This window comes from Gymnogyps californianus, chromosome 5 (genome assembly GCF_018139145.2).
Source record: "Gymnogyps californianus isolate 813 chromosome 5, ASM1813914v2, whole genome shotgun sequence".
NCBI classification, from domain to species: Eukaryota; Metazoa; Chordata; class Aves; order Accipitriformes; family Cathartidae; genus Gymnogyps; species Gymnogyps californianus.
The window spans coordinates 10,617,391-10,641,037 of NC_059475.1; the positions used below are offsets into that span (position 1 = coordinate 10,617,391).

General features: G+C 38.9%; 1 protein-coding gene across 4 annotated transcripts in view; it reads left to right on the forward strand.

The window, feature by feature from the left end:
- The first annotated feature begins 231 nt into the window (after nucleotides 1–231).
- The window catches only part of BTBD10 (BTB domain containing 10), a 30,926-nt gene continuing 7,510 nt past the window's right edge, over nucleotides 232–23,647 (forward strand). The window contains exons 1-4 of one of the 4 annotated variants that reach the window (XM_050897338.1): nucleotides 248–279; nucleotides 7,671–7,829; nucleotides 20,714–20,907; nucleotides 21,596–21,881. In XM_050897338.1, the coding sequence (XP_050753295.1) occupies nucleotides 7,729–7,829; nucleotides 20,714–20,907; nucleotides 21,596–21,881 (581 nt within the window). In that variant the 5' untranslated portion in view covers nucleotides 248–279; nucleotides 7,671–7,728. Of the gene's footprint in view, nucleotides 280–7,670; nucleotides 7,830–14,830; nucleotides 14,956–20,713; nucleotides 20,908–21,595; nucleotides 21,882–23,647 lie in introns of those variants that run through there. The other 3 variants (XM_050897339.1, XM_050897340.1, XM_050897337.1) reach the window with 3 other exon arrangements.

Consider the following 23,647-nt stretch of genomic DNA (forward strand, 5'->3'; position numbering starts at 1 on the left):
GCCCCGGGCTCGGCCCGCCGCCGGCCGGCCACAGCGTAGCAACCGCCGCCTCACAGCGCCGGCCCGCCCCTAGCAACGGCGTCGCCTCGCCCCCCGCCTCGCCCCGCCCCCCGCTCCGCAAGTCTCGTGAGATCTCGGCGCCACTGCCTCCTCCTCCTCTGCGCGCTGGGCGGCTCTCGCGAGAGGTGACGGCGGCGGCGGCGGCGGCGGCGGTTGCCGGGCCTGGGTGCAGCGGCCGGTGGTGGCGGGAGCCGGTGGCTCGGTCGCGGCGCCGCGCAGGTGAGTGGCGGGAGGAGGCGGCGCGATGCGACGCGCAGGGGCGACTGAGGGCCCGGCCCGGTCGGGCTGCACGGAACGCCGCCCCGCGGAGGCTGTGTGCCGGGGCTGCCGGGCCGTTTCTCCGCGGCCAGGGCCGTTGCCGCTGCGGCCGAGCCGGCGGAGGGTGCGGGCGGCGACGTGCCCCTCCGGCCCGGCTCTCGGCCGCGGCTCCTGGGCTGTCCCCCCCTCAGCGCTTGCGGGAGGTCGGCCCGTCCGTGGCTCTGCCGTGCTGCCCCTGCCCCCGTGAGGGACCGGAGCGGTGCTGTAGTCGCCCACAGGCGTTTCAGAGTACTTCAGCCGGCCTCCTGAGGCATCACATCTCTCCGAGGGCCTTGCTTCGGGTTTCCCTATCGACTGAGACAGATCGTGTGCTGAAGCTTTTACACTTTAAAATGATCGTAGAAAGAGTACCTTCGTCTGGTCGCTGTGCCTTGATAACTCTGTTACGTGTGGTGTCATGAGTAGGCTGAACACAAATTACTAGTTTTAATCGTGTGATGTTTATTGGTAAAACCTGCAATTGCTATGAGGGCTGTACAGAAACAGTATTATTGCTTAGGACTGCCTGACAGCGATCACATATTCCTGAGCATACTTATTTTACATAATCCCTGAACATCGATTTACCTACTCAAATGATTTCCTAATGAGTTCAGTATCTTTATAAAACTTTTTTCCACATAATCATATTTTATTTGCAGAAAATATCAATTGGTTGTATGATCAATCTATCATAGTACAATTATGGGTTGCAGTTGCCTGTCATTACTTTTTTTTCCTTTAAATTCACTTTTGTTTCTAGCTATTGCTTCTGTGTCTTTTTCCTTTTTATCTCTGATCCCAAATGTGTCACTTTAGAACTCTTTTCTTTCAGAATTTGGATCCAGCTCCGTCATAGACCTTTTCCAGGTTTGTGTCTGTCACTTGTCTGGCTTCTTTGTCCAAAGTAGTGGTTGAGCATTGTATCTTTTTGTTCTTTACTGTTGGCTGCCTCTTACAAATTTGAGTACATGCTTAAAACCTGGCTTCTCGGTAGCCTTTTAACTGTTGTCTCTGTTCTTATTTTTGTTTGCCTTTTTTCTTCATGAATCATCTTCAGTGATTGATTTAAAGAGTACTTATCTCTGTTGTTCCTTCAGCTTTGGTGATCCTTTCCCTGGAAGACCCTCTCTTTCTCTCTTCAATTTGCTATTGAATTAGATGATCCAGAAATACAATTCAAATTATCAACTTCACACAATTCACTGTTCATAACCTGATAGTTCACAATTGTTTTCTTTTATCTGAACTAAAAATCTGTCTCTGTATCATCTTGTGTAGGTTACCTTGAATTCCTATAGCTTGAACACAAGTACAGTCAAAAGGAACTGGCTGGTTTTTGTTTTTTTTTTTAACCATTTCTCTGTAGTTAAGGAAGACTGTTCCACTGTATGTGTTGCAGGTCTGTCAGCGTGGATTTGTCTTTGACTAGGTCTCTTTCTTGCAAAACATCACAGAGAAATTTTTTTTTTTCTGTTAAGACACACAAATCTCCTGCCAAAAGCCTTTGCATATTACCTCTTGATTTGTACTGTTTCTGTCTCAAAAACTCATTATAGTCTATTACATCCTGCCTGTGGTCATCATTGCTGTCTACTGATGATGCTGTTTGAGACTGTTCTTATGAGTTTTTTCAGCACGTGTTTGTATTTGTGCTTTTGCCCAGTGTGTTAATGCCAGGGAAACTGGGGATTAAGAAAGACAAGAAGTTAAAGCAGCTCTCGTATCACACATTAAATTCCTTCTTGAAGCCTCGTTTTCCTTTTAGGCGCCACTGCATTTGAAAATGGTAAACAGCTGATGTGTGGATGACACTGCTTATTAAATTAGTCACAAATGTCATCACTGTTGGTTTTTCTGTCACTTTGTTATAAACTGTAAGCTTTCATAGATTGTATGTTTGAGGCTGGGCCTGTTTTGTCCTGTATGCATACACAAAAATCAAAATCTCATTATGTGCTAATTTCTTTCAGCACAGCTTTCCTTTAGCAGTGTTGGTTAAATCTTGGCCCGGTGCTGTTGCTTATCAATAAATCTCTTTATATGATACATATAAATATCTACATATACATATTATACTCTATACATATGCCTTTAAAACATGTATAAAATCAAAAGCTAATTTAGAATTCATTTAAAATGTGAAAAATTATTTGGGATTTTCTTGCTCACTGAGATGTATTGTTACTGCTGGGTATAGCCATAGGTATAGACCTTGCTTGTTTCTTCAAGAAATCTACCTGATACTCTGTTTCATGCTATTCATCTTGTCACTGATGCTGAGTGTTATGAAGCCCCTTGTCTGTCTGCTTTCTGTTTTATATTGGTGGGCCACAGAAGATGGGGCTAGTAGTAGTGGCAAGAAGTTAGGTTCTGCTCCTTTTTCCTGCACTGATAACCACGATTCTGCTTTTGTGTGGGAGAAGCTGCTTAATCCACTGAGACTTTCACAGGTAGACCTAGGCTGATTTTACACAATGAATCCTAATACAGAGGGGGAGTTGGGAATCCTCTACCTCTCGCTTTTTAGGCTTCCGATATCAGATAGGTGTTTTATCATCATGTTCCTTTTAGGAATATCATCAGCTTCCTGTGACTGCTCAATTGTTTTTGGTTGTTTTTTTTTTTAACTTCTTACTCATTAAGAGAAGCTTCAATCCTGACCTACTATGTTAATGTTGAGACTGTATTGCAAAGGATGTTTCTTAGCTATGCTTTAATCAGCGTCAGTTTGATAAATTATCATCATTGAAATGTTATAAAGCTACTTTATGTGGCTGAATTGTGGCTGATGTCTGCACTAGTTTGCAAGAAACTCACTTGGCAGGTACGGATTTCCATGATAGATGGTGTTTGCATTATGAGCATGTGTACTTTGAACTGTATTTCTTAATTAGGATGTAATGTCACTGTGCTTGCATTCCCAGTAAATCTTACTTCTAAGTTTTTGTTGTTGCTGCTTTTGTGCTTTGATGACTAGAGGCACAAAGAGCAGACCGTCACCCCTTACAGAAAGTCTAAATAATCTGAATCCTGGAGTTTCTCTGTCACAACTAATGCCAGGTTGTGTCCTAGCTGGTTACTTGTCTATTGGATCTTTCCAATTATCCTGGTTCACCTTTACAGAGTGTTTCACTGATGGAGCAGGTTAGAGCAGATGAGCTTCTGAAACCTGTCCTACTTTAGGAAATGCTTCTGACCAAGGCTTAAAGCTGAGTAGCTGCCTGAAGTATTACGTGTTATCTGAATGTTGTCTTCTGTACTGACAGCTGAAGCAATCAGTTCTTTGTTCCACCTGATGAGCTGGTGTCCAGAAGATGACATCTTGGGCCTCTGCCTCAAAACTTCAGGCTATTTTAATCATCTTTTTTAGTAAGACTCCAGAGCTTTGCAGCCTTACAAGTATTCTCAATAAATATAGTGGGCTGGTTGGCTTGAAATGTATTGATAATGGTTGAGGTTAGCTTTACTTCTTTCCTGAAAGATTTCCAAAGAACATTTTTTTTTCCCCACGTGCAGTACCTTGAAGAGTGCAAGTCCTGCATCTCGCAAAAGTATATGTCCACTTCTGTCCAGCATCTGATGTTATCTAAATCTTGCTTAATCTGCTGTGCATCTGTCATGCATTGTATTTTGTCATGGCACAGCACTGAATATGCTTTAAGTATTATTTAACATAATCTGTTCCACAGCTATCACAAGTTAGTATATGATACATCCTTTCATGAGCTCTTCAAGTAGTGGTGTAAACACGTTAATTACTGTATTTTGCAATGCCTGGAGTGGCTCTACCACATCGACTATTAGCTTCCCAACCCCACTGGGTGTCTTTACTATTCCCTTGTATTTCAGTAGTCTATAACTTTCATAAATGAGTGATGATTCTGGCTTCAAGTTGATGTTAGCAAATCTGAAGCGTTCTAGCTGTCTGTGTTGAAAGCTTTGAAAATTAAAGTTTGCTTACTGATTTCCTATTTTACACAATTATTCCCTGTGATAATTCTCTAGAGTATTAGCTTTCTGCAGAGGGGTAAGAAATCATTCTTTACACCTGGAGAATGGCTTATTAGCTAATTAGAATGGCAATCAGTTTGGCCAATATGACAGTGTTTTGTGATCTGCAAAGGATATTTGGATTTGATTTTTTTTTTTTCCTTCTTTATTTCATGTGCTCCCGGTGCCTTTTTGCCTTTACCAACATTTCAGATGCAGTTTCTTGATTTCATGGGAGTCATTGAATAGTATTTGGGGCTGTGTACTCTTGCAGTTTTTTTGTTTTATGTGCAAGGCCGGAATGTTCCACAAAAAATGCTTTCTTTATTGCCCACAGTGAGAATCCATGCAAAAGAAGAAAAAAAAAAAATTTTGAACCACAGTTGAAACATATTCTTTTCTATTGCAGAAAAAAGTGGATTTGCAGAAGTGTTGAAAAATTAATCAGGAGGACTAGTTAGTTTACAGAATTTATACAGCATTTGCGAATTGAGAAATTTCTATTTTCAGTAGAGAAAAGCATCAAAAATATTCCTTATTTATAGTCTTACAGGTTTGTTAAAACCTGAAATAAAATAGATAAATACGTTTGTTTATAATCAGCACAAAAGCGCTATCAACAGTGGTCAAGAAGAAAAAACATTGGCTGCATTACAGCAAATTGTTTCTTAGAGAAGTGCTATTTGTTAAGATCCTGCTGAGTGGAGGATGGAGGGAAGACTTTCTTGTTCACAAGTTCATAGTGTGACATGCTTGGAACTGTATTAGAAGTTTCACAAGATGCGGCTTTGGACACTTTCAGATTGTTTATCTTCTTTTCATAACTGTGCTCTGGTTCTGAGTTGTGTGCCAGTCTGGTACTTCATCAGTGACATTGCTGGGGTTCCTCATATGCTTTAAGCTGGGAAAAGGGAATACTGTTGTTCATGAGGAGCAGTCCCATTCGTTTGTTTCTGTCCTTCTGTGTCATCTATTGTTTGTAATGGCTTAAGTGTGTAGCTGCACAGCAAAGCAGATTGAGGAGCTGATCCTACTTAAACCAGTCTTTTTTTTTCTTTGAAGTGTATGTGAACCTATACCCTCCTGTTGAATCTGTCACTTTCATTAAATGAAAGATGGGGAGAAGGCAGAAAGTGTGAGACAATTTAAGAAAGTGACTTTAAATTGACTTTTCAGCTGCAGTTCTCATAAAACCAGCCGCTTTTACACGTCTTTCTAGAGCAAAAGCTAAATTCAAATACTGATGTCTTACTTCAATGAAATGAGTAAGAACTAGCTGCTGGATGACATCCTGTTTCTGATAAGGCACCTGCTTTGGTCCATACCTGAGAGGGTGAGGTGTTTATAAGTCTTTTAGATGGTTTTAAAGGGAAGAGGGAATTTGTGGCAACAAACAAAAGCTGAAAAAGAAACGTGTGGTGCTAAGTGAGCCCGTCACTGTGGCGCTTCAGCAAATACAGGAGTTGAAGCAGGACCCTGTGGTAGTCAGTAGCTGGGGGTGATTGCAGAATGGGAGCTGTGGTGTTCTGCTGGGAGATTGCCGGTCTTTGCTTTTTGTTCTAAACCGTGTTGTTGCCACGAGTAGTAAGACTCGCTGTGTATCTTGCTCGAGTGACTCAATCTAATGAACACAATTTGTTTCAATTCAGGATAAAAAGTGTCTTTATTTTTGTATTGCTTGTGTATGAAAATGGTATGTCGTATTGCACCTAAGTTCTGAATGACTGCTGCTGAAGGAACTCATGACTGAATTTATAAACCAGCCTTCCTTCCCCTTGTCTCCTTAATACTTTTTCTGTTCTGAAATAGGTTGTAGATTTCTCCTTGTTAGGCATCTAAACATACCTGATAAATGTGTGTAACCTTCTATGTTTGTGTAGTATTGTCACACATTGACCATGCTTTGATAACCTGAATTTCCAGGTAATACACAATGAAATGCTTATTGAGGCTTTTTGCTTTTTTTTGCATGAGAAAGTTGAGTATTTCCTGTAATTTTAAATAAAATGTTTTTTCCTTTCCTGACTCTATATGGACACCTGACCATACGAGTCTTCCAATCAGAGTGTGTTTAATTATAGAAACCATAACAGGAAAAAACCCCAACCCTGTGGTGGAGATTGTATACTTGGTATAAAATCTGTTTTCTTTGTTAGAACTGAACATGAAGGAAAAACTCATATGCAACTAACATTTTTAAGAAGCTTGTTCTCTACCATTCCCCTGTAATAAAAATTTTTGGGTCTAAATTTAGCTAAGAGAATGTAAATTTGTCAGAAGAGCTTTTCTATTTTCCATGACTAGAGGGACATTTTATTTGAGCAGCTACCTTGTTTTAAAGAAGTCTCAATTCCTTTGGAACTCACTTCCAAAAAGGATAAGTTTCATTGAATGTAATAGAAATATAGTAAAGGGGGGTGGGGTGGAGATACGATGTTTCTAAAATACTTAGCTTAAAATTTTAGAGAAACATAGTAGGCTTATCTTTCCATTACTTAGTAGACTTATCTATCTGTAATTTGATTGTACAGCATCTGGAAAAACATCATCAGCTGTTCACTTGTGGCTACTTTTTCATTTTTGTAACCAGGTCATTCTGAACTATACAACTCTCTTGACACAAGTGTAACACATAGGTATGACTTGAACACCAGTCATTTAAGATTGGCTATCTTTATTGACAGTCACAAGGTGGTTTTATCTATGAGTGAATTTTAGTGGGAGTTGAACGTAATATTGGATCCCAGTCAAGGAAGGGTAGGCTTATAATGTCTATTTTTCTATTAAATTTTTGTGACTTTTCTGCAAAAGTCAGTGAAACTGAACTACATTGAGTGTTTCTAAGGACTGGTGTTGATTCCATTTTGGAGTAAGGACCCAGATATAACTGTTTGTTAATCTTAATTCTGTTTTTCTCTTGGGCAGCCATTCAAATTGTGAAACTGTTGGTCTCTCTTCTACAGTTGGGATCTTTCTTTGAATTAACTTTATACATTTGAAAGAAAATTATGATGTGTTTGCCTTTTGTTTTGTAACCAGTGACTTTTCTGTTTGGACACAGTGAAATTAATTGTGGCAAAATTGAAGTTGTCTGCCAACAATTATAGAACTATATTTCTTATAACAAAATAATCATTTTAGTGCAGGTATCAGCAAAATGTATAGAATATTATTGTCATGCAATTTAGAAGTTGTGCTTCAGTATATCCTATTTTCTGTAATCTTTATTTAAAAAGCCAAAACATAACAACGCTAAATTCTGCATGTCTAATTTTTTTTTTCTGTGTGGCATTATTTAAAGGTAAACTTTCTTAATGTAGGTTGTGAGTGCTGCATGTGTGCTTTTCAGAGCAGTAGTGTGAGGAAGCTGGCAGTGGAATGGCAGGACGGCCTCATCCTTATGACAGTAACTCCAGTGATCCAGAGAATTGGGATCGGAAATTGCATAATAGACCTCGTAAACTTTGTAAACATTCAAGGTAGGTGCTATGTACCATCTATTGCATCTCAAAAACTACAATAAAAGTCCATTCTAAAGGCTACTGTATCTGGTTGTGGCAAGTCCTGTCATAAATTTTGTAGTTCTTCTTAAAAGGAATGCTTCTTAATTCTTTTAAAAGATATTTTCTAACCTAACTGATTTGTCAGCTTCCCTAATCTGTGCTTAGATTTGTTTTGCCGTGGGTGGGATTTTAGTCTTTTTTGAAAACTAAATGCCTTGTGTGCCTATCAAGACACCAGTTCAGTGACTAAATATGTGAATTTTTTTTGGGGTGCTTACTAGGAGTTACTTCCTATTCATCACTTTTTAGTTGTTACAGCTACTCTCTGTTAAGGAGCATACTTAAAATATGTGCAGCTTGTTCATGGTGATACCTAATAGTTGCTTGCATGCAAGTATCACGCTCTATAGCACTTTCTTTGTAAAGCTGCGTGTCAGGTCTTGCTTTTGCCTGCATCCCTCACTGTAAGAATGTTTTTTTAAATGCTTCTTGATTTGAAGACGTTATGAAGTTAATTAGTGTTTTTCCAGCACATAGTGTTCAAAAATGAACTAAGCAAAGCACTTAGTCACCTAGCAAATGTATGTGAAGAAGCGTGTTGCTGGAAATATATATAAGCATCCAAATAAGTGTGTATCTTCCAAGTACTTTGCCCTTTTAGAAGTGCTAAATATAACTAAAACATCTCTGTTAGCTAGCTAAAATTGTTAGTGATTTAAGCTTTCCCACTTGCAAGATGACAGGAAAAGAGCTAAGGAGCACATTCAATAACAGCAACTTAATTCAAATTTTTATTGCATAGATTTAGATAAACTGGACTGGATAGAAGTGTTGCCCACAGTATTCTATGGGCAACTAATATTGTGGGTTATTTTCCTGTCATTAAATCTTGGATAATTGTGAGACATCCAAGAGGGCAGGAAAAAAGAATGCACCCATAATTAAAAGGCTCACAGGGAGACCCATGTAATTATAGGCCTGTCTGTGATGTGAATAATGGAATGGTTAACACAGAACTGAAGAGGGTGGCTGGTGCTACTGGTCAGTATAGGCTTATGGAATATAGCTTTGTACAGTTGGTGTTTTTATTAAGATGATGGTGTCTGGTGGTGGTTGATCTGTGCTTCTCATTTAGGATCAAAATGTGGCTCAGTATCGGCGAATGAACAATAGAGATGTACTAGGGCATTGTATGCGGGTTGAGGACTTCACTGTCAGGTCTTGGAGTATGGCTGTAAATGGGTGATTCATTGCTGAGTCCAGTTCATGTAGTTCATCTCCGATCCCGTGCTACCTCCCATGACTGGTGATCTGGAATAAAACCTAAAACTGATATTGATGCAGATGACCCATGATGGGGAGTGTTAAATAATGAAAAGGACTTGTTAATAGCATGTGATCTGAGAGGTTTGATAAACTGGGTGCAAATAACCATGCATTCTTCATATGACTAAATACAAAGTTAAACATTTAGGAACAAAGAATGTAGACCATTGTTGTAGACTATGTCAACTCGCGATCATTGGTAGTATTGGCACTGTAAAGAACACTGTCTCAATGGGTAGTCAATTGAACGTAAGTCTCCAGTAACGTCATATGGTCAAAAGGGCTAATGCAGCTCTTCGATGTATAGTGGAGTTACTGGAAGTCTGGTATCAGCAGTTCAGGGAAGATTTTGATTAGAGGGGATTCTGAAGACATAGAAGGTACTAAATATCTATTGAGACAGGGAAAACTCAAAGGTTAAATAATGACATCTTGATCAGTCTCTAAAGATCCTTGCAGAAACAGCATTATGATGATGAGCTTTAGTCAGTAGGCACATCTGTAATAAAGTGTAGTATCTGGAAGGTGAAGCTAGGTAAATCCAGTCCAGAGAAACAGGGCACATGTCTTACCATGTGTGGTCTGTTGTAGGTTATCTATTTTGGGGAAATGTTTAAATAAAAAGCTGTGCAGCTTTCTGAAAAGGTTATTTGATGCAGATAGGAGTTAACTCAAGGAAGTCTATGGCCTGTGCCTTTCAGAAAGGCTGCTGTTGATCTGAATTCAAGGTTCACACATCAGAAGGTATGAAATCTATGCCTCTAAAATAATCGCAGCTAAGTTGGACATATTTCTGGCAAAACACACTTTGTGTTTCCAATAAAATGCTGAACAGCCAGTGTTTTATGGAAGCTTTTAATGTGTAGGGGACGGATATAGTATTCAAGCTAACATCTGATTTTTTTTCCCCCCCCCCAAATAATGTAGACCCATTTTGGAAATCTTTGAGAATCCAACTAATAGTTTGAGGTCGTAATAGAATAAGGAATACATTAAGGAGAAATATTTTGTTACCTTGTTCCTTTGAGATACTTGATTACTTCAGAGAATCCATTTATTGGAAAATAATGTACTTATTCAAAAGCCTAAACAAAATAATTGGATTTTGAGTGGCTGAATATAGACATATTACTATCATTTCTGACTTAATTGACACTTTTTCTCCAGAGAGGTGAAAGTCTGTGTGAAAAATGCAGTGTGAGGGGAAAAATGCTTTTGGAGAGATAAGTTTTAATGATATAACTTGAACAGAACTGCTTTGTTAAAAGGTTTGAGTACTGCAGTCTTATTTGTCTTGCACTTTCAAAATATGCTTTGTTATCGTAAGGAAAAAAAATACTTCAGGTTTGAAAAGTGTAATGGTGAAACAAGAACTTTATAATAAATCTCAACAAGGGAGTAATATTTAAGATAGATGCTTAGCTTGTCACTTCTTGGTGCTTTGGAGTGTTTAATCCTCCAGCCTTAACATTCTTAAAATAGCTTAGATAATTTTCTAGACTCATAGAAAACATAATCTAGGACTGTGAACCATCCTTCTGTGTGTAAGGCTTATGTGGCAGCAAGGATAGCCACGGGACTCGGCTCCCTTCACTGTGCTGTCTGTGTGAGGCAACAGACGTGTGGCAAAACTGTCTGAGGGGGTGCATGTATTAAACAGTTACACAGGTTAGCACTGTATCTTTTTCTTTCTAGTTTGGCAAGTGTCCAATTTTTGAAACCTCTGTCGAGTTGTACCATTGTTTTCTCTCCTCCTTTTTCTTACTTGTTCTGAGATGGGCAATGTAACGAAAAACTCAGAAGGGAGAGATTCAGAAAATAAGGACCAAAAATACAATGCAAATGATCCCTGGTATAAATCTAAAGAGCATGACAGGATGCAATTACATGGTGTTAAAGCTGACTGTAACTAATGATACAAACAGTCTTGTTTGTCCAAGCTATTAAAAAAATCTTTAAGATGCTTTTTGTTAAGTACCTGAATAAGATGGAAGAAAACTGTCAGGAACCATATGTTGACTAAACGGTGGCTAAGGTTCAAGTAAATGGTCTCTGAATTCGTAGTTTCATTATTAGGTATTGCTGTTCTGCATTTTCTATTTAATTTTTCATTGGTTATTAGCTTCCCATATATAATTTCTCTATAGAGCTGTAGGTTTTGTTGTTGTTGGAAGACTTAAATTCTAATTTTGTTGTACTAAGTGCTTTCTCTGGAGTTGTGGTGAAAAATCTGTGGCTTAAATTTGCCTCTTCCTTAAGATTTGTCCTGGATTTAATTTTCTAAATCTGCTTCTGTTTTAGCCCCATTTGATAGTTCCTTGTTTGTTCATTCTGTTTAGATAGTTTTAGATTCAAAGTCCTGTCTGCCCTACTGCATTATTGAACAAAATCTGGCTGTACTGTGATTCTGTTGTCATGACTCTTGAACCTCTTGAATCTTTGAAAATCTTCAACTTCTTTGAAAAATTTTCCATAGATGACAAGTTATTGTGCAGATGCTGAATGCTGAGAATTTTTTTCCTTAATATTATTTTTGCATGCTGGGAGGATGCATTCATGGGTCGTGAATGGAAGTGCCACTTGCCTCAGCATTTTCTAAGTACATGAAGCATCCCCAGAAGGGTCCTTTTCTCATCTCTCGAATGATATCAGAATGTATAATCTGTTTTCCACTGCAGGACAGGTTTTATTTCTCTTCATGTAAATTGGATTTCTGCAGTTGAACATTTTATAGCATGGAGCAGGCCTACACAATGTATGACGTGAAAATAATTAGGCCTACTTTTGCCATGGGCTCAGGTCATAGTCTATGAATTACCGTGCATCATCTGCTTTAAGTTAACTGCAAACATGCCTGTTCTTAATTGCAACCTGGTGTTGGCGGATCAAGATCTCTTCATCTAGATTTCATTGGCACCAGGATGTAAAGCCCTCAGAAGAAACTGAGAGGGGCTGAGAAGAGATGTTCTTGGAATCTAGGAAAATGGGTGGCACTCAGTGATGGCTTTCAAAAACATCAGTCTACCAATCTTTTGTAAGGTATCTAAGGTATAGTGAGTGGTCTTAAACAGTTGTTTGGTTTTTTTGTTGGTTTTTTTTTTTCCTTTTTGACATAATTTCTGAAATGACAGCTTGTGAACACTGCTGAGAAGGAAAACTTAGTGACTTTCTGTACAAAAGCACACAGTAAATCCTCTTGAACTTCTCCAGCACACAAATGACCTTTTTCAAATACCATCAGATATTATTTGTGATGGACTTCGGCATCATGCAAAACCTGATCAGACCGTGACTTTTAATTAAGACACAAAGCACTTCAGAGGTGAAGCGATTATACTCAGCACTATTATGCCCTAGAATTTTTATGGACAACTCTTTGCTGCATTGCTGTCTGCTCCTTTCTGCTCTGAGAGTAGAAACTATAATGGCTAGATACAGGTTCAGTAAGTGTTTGGACCCAGTTCTTTTGAATTTGAACTTCTGAAGCTGGTTTTTAATACATGGAGGTACAGTTCCAAGCAGAATATGCTTCTGAGTTTCTTAAACTTTTGATTTTTACCTAACATCCCATTTTGAAAATGGGGTAGGAATTGGTATATAAATAAAGGCAACCAGTATTCTTTTCTGGAGGTCGTGTATTTGAGTAGCTTGACAGAAGTCATAAGGTGTGAATGTATACCTACCCAAAGGTTAATTCCTTGCTGATTGAAAAATCCCTTTGGCAACTGAACACTCATGGGAATTTTTGTTGTTTCCTTCCTGAAATGGAACTGAATTACTAAGAAATATATTATTCATGGCTGAGAGAGCCCACTTAAGACCAAAATTACGTATTTAAGAATTTTGGAGCAGGCAACTGTTCAGAGTTGCTGTGATGAGCTGAGAGAAGATCCTGTAGCACTCCCCAGATTAAGGAGAGAGAATTCTTTCCGAGGGCTTCCTTACTGGAGGTGGAGCCCCAAGTTAAGCGTGACTGCTGGACCATGCTTCTACAAGATTTTGATGGATGCATGTCCTGGCCCGAGGGGTAGTTTTGTGGGAATCAGGAGCTAATCCATCCATGGCATGTTCTTTCTACCTGAAATAGGAGTAAAGGAGAACAAAACATGCTAATTCTGCTATGGCAAAAAGACCCCGTATAGGGAACCAGTGCTGAAAGAACCTGGGTGCACTTGCACTTTTTCATGCTGCTGGGGGAGTGTTCTATTGGAGGCAAAAGTGCTTGAGAAAAAAGATTTTTCCAGCATGCTTTCTGTATAGCTTATTATAGCCATGTCTTCCATGGCTTATTTTGAAGGCAAGAAAAGGCTTATAAGACTGTGATGATTATTCTGCCCCTGGGGCATGGGGAGGGTGGTTGTGTGAACCCTCACAAGACCCTAAAAACAGGAGAAAATTCACTGGCTCAGGTAATTGAAATTGTGTGAGCAGAAATTTTCCTTCCATGTCTAAAGAGCTGACTCTTCAGTCTAGAATGCTGATGCTCTCCTGCCTTGCTAATCACAAGTCTCTTGTTTTTCTTACTTTCTTTTTATAACAGCATTCTTTTGCTGAACAATCCCCCTTATTCCTTCAGCTTTCATCATATTTTAATTTCCACTCTACCGCTTATGACATCTTGATTTTTATTTATTGTAAGACTTGCTTTTAAACTATTCCTCCAGTGTATTGTGGCTCCTTAAAACAGCCTACAGACATTCTAAAAAGAATAATTTAAAAAAAGCTGTAGCATAATGCTTATTTATCCTCCTCCAAAGAAAAAAACCTTTAGAAATTTTTATCCTGACATGTGTATTAATTTACTTTGTTGCTTTTTGTGCTCGGTGGGCTTGACTTGTTGTCAAGCATTTGATGACCTATTGATGTCCTGATGAAGATGCACTACATCAGGACTTGGTGAACTGATTTCTGATCAGTAAACATACTGATTAGTATAATTATATACTAATATTTAGATTGTCACAAAGCATAGTACATATTTCCTGGCTTAGACTTGCTGGAAAAGGGATGTTTGTAGTTAAAAAATGGAGGCTGTGCTACCTTGTTCTCAATAGGCTATTGCTGTACCTGCTTATGAACTCAGTGAAAGGTGAATTAATTTTGAATATTAATCCAGGCAGACTTTACAGGAACAAATTAACTGTCCCCTGAAGCTTGCATGGATTTGTCTATCTTGAATGATCACAAACACAAATGAGAGATGTGACAAGAGAAAGTTAGCAATAACCTTTTCAGATGTGGTGTTTGTGTGCTGAAACCTGACAAGCTGGCAGGACTAGAAATAGCTTCGCAGATGGTACTTGGCACGGTACCGAGCAGCTCTCCTCTCGCACGCTCCCCATCCTGCCTGTCAATCGCGGTACCCAATGGCTGCGTAGAGATGGGGAAACGGCAAGTACAAATTCAGCTCACAGGAGGCTGCGAGGTCAGACGTCAGTATTGCACTACGCATGGCTGAGTCAGTGACTGTGAGAAACTGAATTGAATTAATATCTAGAGGGGTTTGCGTCTTTGAACACTTAATGGACTGGATAGCTACAGTCTCTTATCCTTGAGGGGAAGATGATGGAGGAAAAAGTAAGGCTTGCTGATGGTGCAGTGAACTACTGAAGAAATGATGGAAATATCAAATATGCTGAACTTAACAAGTAATGCCAAAGGATGCTGATCTGGCTTTCAAAGCTGCCTTCTTGGAAGGAACAGAATTCCTTTGTGCTCTGATTTCAAAATTATTTCCATGCTTTTGTGTTTCCTCCCTGATAGATACAAGAGGAAGGTGCGTATCTGTTAACAGGAATAATCTGTGGGCATTATTCAGGAGAAGAATGAGGAAAAGGAAAAGTACTGTCCTTTGTGTGCACTGGTCAATTGAAATGTCTGCTGACAAAGAACAGACTTCAGGGGGAGGAAGAGGGGCATAAGCATTGTCATTGTGAAAGTCCTAGCAATATGAGCAGAACAGACTTCTTTTCTTCGAAAGCCTTATAGTATTGTATCTGTAACTTAGTGTATAGATAAAGCTCTATATCCCTATTCTACAAGTGTTGATTATGTGAATCATCCTAGGAAAGGATTGGATCTAAGTTTGTGTTTTCAGAAGAGTTTGTTAATATAAGTTTTAGAAGATAAAGGGAGAAAAAAAGGGTAAAAATCTTGGTTAATATTCCACTACTGCATTCTTTTCATTTAGATAAGGTTTTAGGGTGGTTTTGGGGGTAATAAGTATATTGGTTTAGCACCATAATTTGGTGTAGACAAGAGCCAGTTTTATAAAACAAGTATGTTTATTGGCAGTATTCAGTAGGATGCACATGAAGTTTTTGTATTGGAATACATGCTAATTGTTTTGGCAGTAGAATTAATTCAGTTTAATGACTTCTTTTAATCATTAGTAATATATTCAGAGCAATATGTTGTTATGTATAAAGACAAAGTGAAGCTCTCCTTCCATAGATGACTTCAAAGCATCATTAAATTGAAGAGCATTTACATTTTTTAAAAACTGCTCTTCCCTTACTGCAAAAATAGGAAGCATACCAGTATGACAAGTGTGCCATTTTGATGCTACTCTTTTTCCTTCTTTACATCATGTTAAATAGATTTGCTTAAATCAAGCATTGAGCTTATTTGGTTTTCTTTGTGAGGTAGCTGCTTTTAAAGAAAATGCCTCTTCCCTTTACAAAGGCAGAGCTTCCTTGATCCCTGACCGAGGGGGGAAATAAATTCTGTCACTGACTTAAAGTTCTTGAATGGGTGCGGTGCTAGTGTCCCAGTGTTCCTTCAGAGCCAGGAAAAACTGTATATTGAATTTGTGAAGATTGTCTAAATATACCAATAGTCATAGGGTTCTGGGTTGTTGTGTGTCGTGCGCCCCTTCCCCACCCCCCACCCCCCCCCGGAAAGTAATTGATAAAGCAAGACTTTTACCTTTCCTTTATAAAATTTTGGGTACTAGATAGTCTACATATATGGGGCTTTTTCCAGCTTTAGTGAATGAGGAAATGAGGCTGTGGGTTTAAAATATTGGGTTTTTTTTTTTCTCTCTTACAGTTTTAAATTAAATGCAATATGTTGTTAAGCACGCAGGAGAAAATTTTGCTTATAGGCTGGTGTTGCGCCTCAGTCATCACCCATGGCTTCCACAGCACAGCTGGTGGTCATTGGCTGGGAAATTAATTGAAAGTTGATATTGCACATCCTTCTTTTCGGAGTGAGATGGAGATCTGAAACTACCATGACTTTCTTGGAGGCTTCAAGTAATGCACTGTGCAGAGCACCATTGACTCTTATAGGCTGAAATTACAGATTAATATAGTATGGCAGCCAGGTGCCGCATGAGACCAACGGCTTCGTGGCACATTTAATTATCAGCAGTTCACTGCTGTTTGAGAAGTACTGGTGTTTTATCTGGTCTGCATAGTGCTTCTGTGAACCACAATACTTGCTAAGAGTTTGCCTGTTCTTGCAAATGGGGCAGCTCTGCTTTTGTCAGTCACTTTTCCGTCGGTGTAGGTAGGTAGCTGGCTCAACACAACTGTGGAACTCCCTAGTGAATGCCAGTTTAGCTTGCCTGCATCGCTGGGGACAGGTTTGTAGCTAAAGTTCTGCACATTGCTGGTATGGAGCGAAGGGTTTTTGTATTTCCCTGCAGAAACAACCTCCTGTCCCCAATGGCTTTGTTAGCAGGGAAAAAATGATATTATTAACAAGTCTTTCTATCAAAAAAGCAAAACTATTTGGTAGTTCTGATGTCTCTGGTTTTTTGAACACTTGCAACTTCTTCTAAAGCCTCTTTACAGGAAAATATAAGCCACAGGTCTTTCCTATGTACTGGCCACAGATGTAGCTCCTTTTTCGGACTAACTGATAGAGTAGCTCAGTGACACAGTTTTCCTAGTCAAATATTGCAGGGTAAAGCCAGTGACTGTCTCTTCTGACATGCTAGATTCCACCTCTTTATTTTCTCTTTTTTCAGATTTAAACTCATTTTAGTTGTCTTGTTTATTGTAGAGCAAAGTTGTATTTCAGTGGTAGTATTTATCTGAGTGCACATGCTGTCGAACAAATGGAACTTCAGATTTTGTCAGGTATATATCCAACAGATCAAAGAATTTTTTTTTTTTGTGTACTGTGACTCAACAGTGATGAGATTTAAGATTGACATTTTAGATGGCTGTTATTAAGATGAGTGAAGATTCATGATTCAGATGGTGCTGTCTCAAGCCAAACTGCTTGAATTCTCAGAAATCTTGCAATTTTGGCTTGCCTCCTGCATCTTCTGGCTAATAGATAATGTGCCAGTCTCACAGTTAGCATTAATGTGTGCATTAACGGGAGGAAAATACAACACAGAAGCAAGCAAATGAATGGTGTGGCCAGCTGCAATTTCAACAGCTCACTGAAATTATTTACTAATCTATCTGTTTCAGAAACAATAGATTTAATATTTAAGGATCCTGTCCTCCTCCAGCTGGCGGCCTCTGCCTCTTTCGTAGTGCGGTGTGCTGAATTGATGGCTCATGTGTCCATGCTCTGAAGGGATGGACGTGGCTGGCAGCAAGGAGGCACGTTAATCTGCGCACGCTTGCCCCTCTGCTCCCAGGCTTGCTGGCTGTACGTACCAAGGCAGAAGCAGCCCTGGTTCCGATACTGGGAAGGTACAGCTGAAACAGTCGTGCCCGGCGTGTTTAGTCCTTTATTCAGACGTGACTAAGGAGGAAGTGCGATGCCAGCTGAGTCAGTGTTACTTCCTGTAGCACCTGTTTTTCTCAACTCCTGTGAAGAGATTATTAACTAGGGTTCGCCCTACTTCAGTATGAACTCTGAATCACTGCTTAGAGGGTCACGTGGCTTTAGATGGTTTTCTGGATTAAGAATCGCATTTTAATTGCCTTCTCTGTTAAAGGGTAATTCATGTCTGCTCTGCCAAAATGCGTGACAAGCCTGCATATCCTTACAGTGGTTCAGTTTCATTTTCTGGTGTGTTTCCCATATTTAAAGCAACTAGAGCCTTTTAGCTATTGAGAAATAGTGAGTCATACATTTTGATAATATAAAATGTGGCACCTGCAAAACTCTGGTTTCTCACAGTGCGGTTAGAAATATTGTCAGGGCTAGGATCAAAGCACTGCTTTAACAAAGGCCTGATCACATGGGGCTTTATTAGGATTTGCTGAGATATTTTGTCACAGGACTGCTATGTATGTGTTTGAGTACTCCACACACACATGTACAGACCCCCACCCACCGCCTTTGTGGGATACTTGGTTATATGCAAATATAAACGCACAGATGAGATACAGAGGTTCTTTTTTAAAAAAAAGAAGTTTGACTGTTTCTTGGGGAGTTTCGCAGTAGTAGTAATGAATCTCATTGTGTATAAACAGGGGTCAGACTTTGGTTTCAAGTTAGATTTTAATTATAGGCTGTAATCCACATTTCTGATAATTTGTGGGCATATTTTGTACCTATTAAAATGGTTATGTTTTGTATGAATATATATATGGAAGAAAAGGTGCAAAAGTTTTCCTAAATTGTTGATGTTCTTGAAAGGGAGGTTTGCAGATCTCACTCTTGCAAACTTTTGCACATTTCACTTTCATAATACAGAATTTACCTTTCTCTAATAGAGCAGTAAAACAAGTAAGGAGACACGTTAGCCATGCTGAAATGCTATATTTCTTAATACGTTCAGAATTGCATTGGAAGTCCTGAGGAAAATTCTGTTTGCTTTTAATGAAAGTGGTTGGATCATCTTTATTCTTGGACTGTAAATCTGAGCATTTCCAGCCATAAGCAAGCCTTGCAGTTTTTTTACCTTATTCGATAGACCTTTGGCTGACTTCAGATCCTAAAGATGCATGTCTTATTGCAGCATATTTTAAGCTTGGCAGGAAACAGTATTGCAGTAGGTTGTCTCTGCACCAAATTCTGCTTTATCGGATACAAGATCCTTCCCCCATTCAAATGGGGTGGGGAGAAGCTTGTGTTCCTTAGCCGAGAGGTATATTTCTCATTCTTTGCATTGTGCTAATACTCATTTTGTGCCAGTGTAAACTGCATAAGATCTATCATAGCCTTTTTGTTCTGATTTAAGCTCCTTTTCTTATTGGTCACTGAAACCTGAAGCTGAAACATGTCATGCTAGATGTTCACTTTTTTGAATAATCTTGATTTTTTTTTTTTTTTTTGTCATTACTTCTAAGCAACTTAAAAAGAGGACATTCTGCTCAACTTGCTTGTACAGTTCATGCTTTTAAAATTTGTTGTGCTTTTCTTAGCTAGGTCATTATTCTTACCTCCTTGTGTTCTTGAATCCTACAGCACTCCTAGCAGTCATATTTAAGGTCTCTTGGTAAAAGTTGTGGGATTTGCAGGCTGCGAGCAAGTGGGGCATTGAGGCTCCTGTGGGAAATGATGACCCTTCTTTGTTGGACATTGTAGCTGTGCAGATGTCTATCTCAGTTATCCAGTACCTGAGGCTTTTGGAAAGTTCTTCAGTTAAACCCATAAATAAGGAGTGTTGTCATGCCCATGCTTGAAAGGCAAATAGCAGAGGAACTGATTTAGGAATTCCAGTGGGTTGCAAGGACACAGATACGTCTGTGCTGTCCTGATGTAAAAATTTCTGTTTTAAAGAGTTCAAATAAAAGGCGTATTTCTGATAAAATTCAACAATAGCTGTTGCAAGTTGATATTTAATTTTTAGATAGTTTCTGAGAGTACTGGATCTTGAAACTGACTGGTTTTGTTGGTAGGTTTAATAATTAATTGCAAAATGTAATCAGTATCTTAATTTAAGGAATGTAACATAACTTAATCACAGTCTAAAAAAGTCTTAAACTGTTACATTAAAATTTGCTAGTTTAGAACAAATGTCCTACTTGTTACTGACAGTGCTGTAGGTCTTGGCTTTAATAATACAGTTCGTATGTTTGCTGTCTGGGTTGTGGTGGTTTACTATTGTTCCTTCTAAGAGTAACTGAAAATTTAAAAAAGAATGCACAGAAATAAATCCTTGGCTGATGAGTCTTGATGTATCAATTAGTTTAAGGCTGACCACCTTTGTAAAGGGCAAGTTGCAAAAAAAAGCGAAGTCAGTACTAAAAGCCTGTGCTCTGAGAAGGGTTTTCCAAAACAGGTTTCATTGGAAAAAATGACCCCTAACTTTTAATTTCATGGTTTGCTTAGAACATTTAATTTAACAGTAAGAATCACAATAGAATGCTCAGTTGTATTTGACTTACCTGTTCTGGAAGGGATTTCTGTGAATACAGGTTCACAGGCAGGCTCAACTGATGAGGCAGTGTCTCTGTAGATGACACAGCAATAAACAGGTAATTCTTGCTGTCTACTTAATGTTCCAAATCTTTGTTCATGTTTGTAAATATAAACATGAGTACAACAAAGAAAATGGAGGTGGATAATACTAATCTTCAAAACATGTACATGGAGTATGAATGCCTTTAAAATTTAAATGTATAATGTTTCTGAAATTTTGAAATGCTGAACATTTCTCTTATTTCTGTTTTCAGCACCTCATCTCGTATTGCTAAAGGAATAGACTACACAAAAATGAGCCTTCATGGTGCAAGTGGTGGACATGAGAGATCAAGGGACAGACGCAGATCGAGTGACAGATCTCGTGACTCATCCCATGAAAGAGCAGAATCTCAGCTCACTCCATGCATCAGGAATGTTACTTCACCAACAAGACAGTATCATTCTGGTGTGTTCAGATCTATAGCATTTCAGGATTAAAATTCTTAAAATTAATTACTATTTTGTTAAAAGAATACCATAAAAAGCATTATTTGTTGATGCCACAACGTACAGATTTCTTAGATGTGCCCTGGGCTGGGAGTACCCTTTTTTGATAGGTTATAACGTTTTCTTCAGTCTGCAGTGTATATTCCTACATGATGCTCTTATTTAGTTCAAATCACAAGAACAATCTCATTTTTTCTAAGAAGATAATTGACTAAACACTTCCCCTTTACTTGGTAGGGTTTAGGTATTTAGAAATATAGGAAACACTTCTCTTTTTTTTTTTTTTTTTTTTAGTGACAAAACTTGGTTTGCTTCTTTGAACTACAGCACTAAACACCAACTGTGATGCATAGCTTCTATATTATGTTGAGTTGCTTTTTCAGTACTAGAATGCTAAATATTTCTTGTAAAGGCTTTGGGGAGGTGAGGTGGCTTTGATGTCTAAGTGGTAGGAACTTCAGGATCTCATATATGGACAGTTATTTTTGAAGGTTTCTTTAACTAGAATAGATTTAATTGGAAGAATTTGTACTTAACTTATCAAGTTGCCATGTTTTGTGCCTGGAAAGACATAAACTGCATAGAGCTCATGTAAATCTATAATTTCATTTCCTGTTTTTTCTCCTTCCACCTCGTCCCCGCTTAAGATCGAGAAAAGGATCACAGTTCATCTCGACCAAGCAGCCCTCGTCCTCAGAAGACGTCCCCTAACGGTTCCGTTGTTAGCATGGGGAACAGCAGCAGAAACAGTAGCCAGTCAAGTTCAGATGGGAGCTGCAAGGCTGGTGGGGAAATGGTATTTGTATATGAAAATGGAAAAGAGGGAGCTCGGAATGTAAGAACTTCTGAACGAGTAACACTCATAGTGGATAACACCAGATTTGTTGTAGATCCTTCTATCTTTACTGCGCAACCTAATACAATGTTGGGCAGGTTTGTATCTTTTTTTATTTTTTTTCCTTAATGTCTAACTGTAGAAGAGAGCCATAAATGCTTTGTAGATATTAAAACAGTTTAAATAGCTGTTGAACTCATATTGCAACAGCTGATCTGCTAACATTTAATATTATCAGTTTGCAAAGGTCTTTAAGTAAAAATCAGATGTAAGTTCTCATCTGTATTTGGTGGAGATGCCAATAGATGTCTATTACCTAAGTAGAAAGAGTTCATAAGTAAATTAACATTTCATGATATACTCATTTCCTTCTGTCTTGCTGGGCACTAGTCGTGGTTTAATCCCAGTCAGCAACTAAGCACCACGCAGCTGCTTGCACACTCCTCCCCCCTCCCAGTGGGATGGGGAGGAGAATCGAAAAGAAGAAGTAAAACTCGTGGGTTGAGATAAAAACGGTTTAATAACTAAAGTAAAATAAAATATAATAATAACAATAATAATAATTGTAATGAAAAGGAATAGAGCGGGGAAAAAAAAGAGAGAAATAACACCCAAGAAAAGACAAGTGATGCACAATGCAATTGCTCACCACCCGCTGACCGATCCCCCAGCAGCGATCCGCCCCTCCCGGCCAACTCCCCCCTGTTTATATATTGGGCATGATGTTCTGTGGTATGGAATATCCCTTTGGCTAGTTCAGGTCAGCTGCCCTGGCTGTGCTCCCTCCCAGCTTCTTGCACACCTGCTTGCTGGCAGAGCATGGGAAACTGAAAAATCCTTAACTTAGCTGTTGCTCAGTAGCGCTTATCCTAAAACATCAGTGTGTTATCAACATTATTCTCACACTAAATCCAAAACACAGCACTGTGCCAGCTACTAAGAAGAGAGTTAACTCTGTCGCACCTGAAATCAGGACAGCATTGCTTCTGTATTCAATCTCTTGTTTTTAAAGCTAGTTGCTTCATAAAACAAAGTAGTGAGTATCAATAGTCACTTGCAAAATAGCAAGGAGGAAAACCTTGAAGGAGTTTATTTTGCTTAGTGGGCCTACCCTGACAACACTCAAGCTCAGCACATTTATCTTCTGAAATGCTTTTTGGACAGGGGAATGAGTCAGTGTAACAGATCAGAGCCTCTCAGCAAAGAGACCTAACACTCAAAATGGTCAATAGTTGAATGAAAGTCCACAATATGTGTGTAATATTTTCTGTAGAAACTATAATGAGCAACATATTTAACATTTTTACTTGGTGGGAAAAGATTCTATACTTTACTTGCTCAAATACTGGCTGGTTTTGCATTGTCCACAGGTAGAGAGCACTGCTTACAAACTTGCAGCAAGAAAGAAATGAAGGTTTATGTCTGTGTCACTTTGGAGTTGGCTTTGTCATTAAAATGTGGCTGTTTCTTAGCTCATAAGGATATAATCATATTTAAAATACATATATATAAAGCTATTTGGCGAGGTACAGTTAATAAATATGATTAAACAATTTCTGCTTTGTTTAAATCACCACTGTGTGGGATAAATAGTACCTTGGTTCCCTATTTTGTGAAAAGTCGGGGAGGAGTTCCAGAGAAAGCAAAAAAATCCTTCTCTGTGTAAACTGTAAAAGGAAATAAATAGAAGTAATAGAATTAAATCATTGATGTAAGGCATTTGTATATGCATAATACATGCATACATGTATACATGTAAATATCCAGACTAACAAACTGGCAGTGTATCAGCGTGAAGTTACGCGGTGAAATAGTTTCCTTTTCCATGCCCAGCCTCAAAGTAAGTGGTGCTGGCTAATGCACT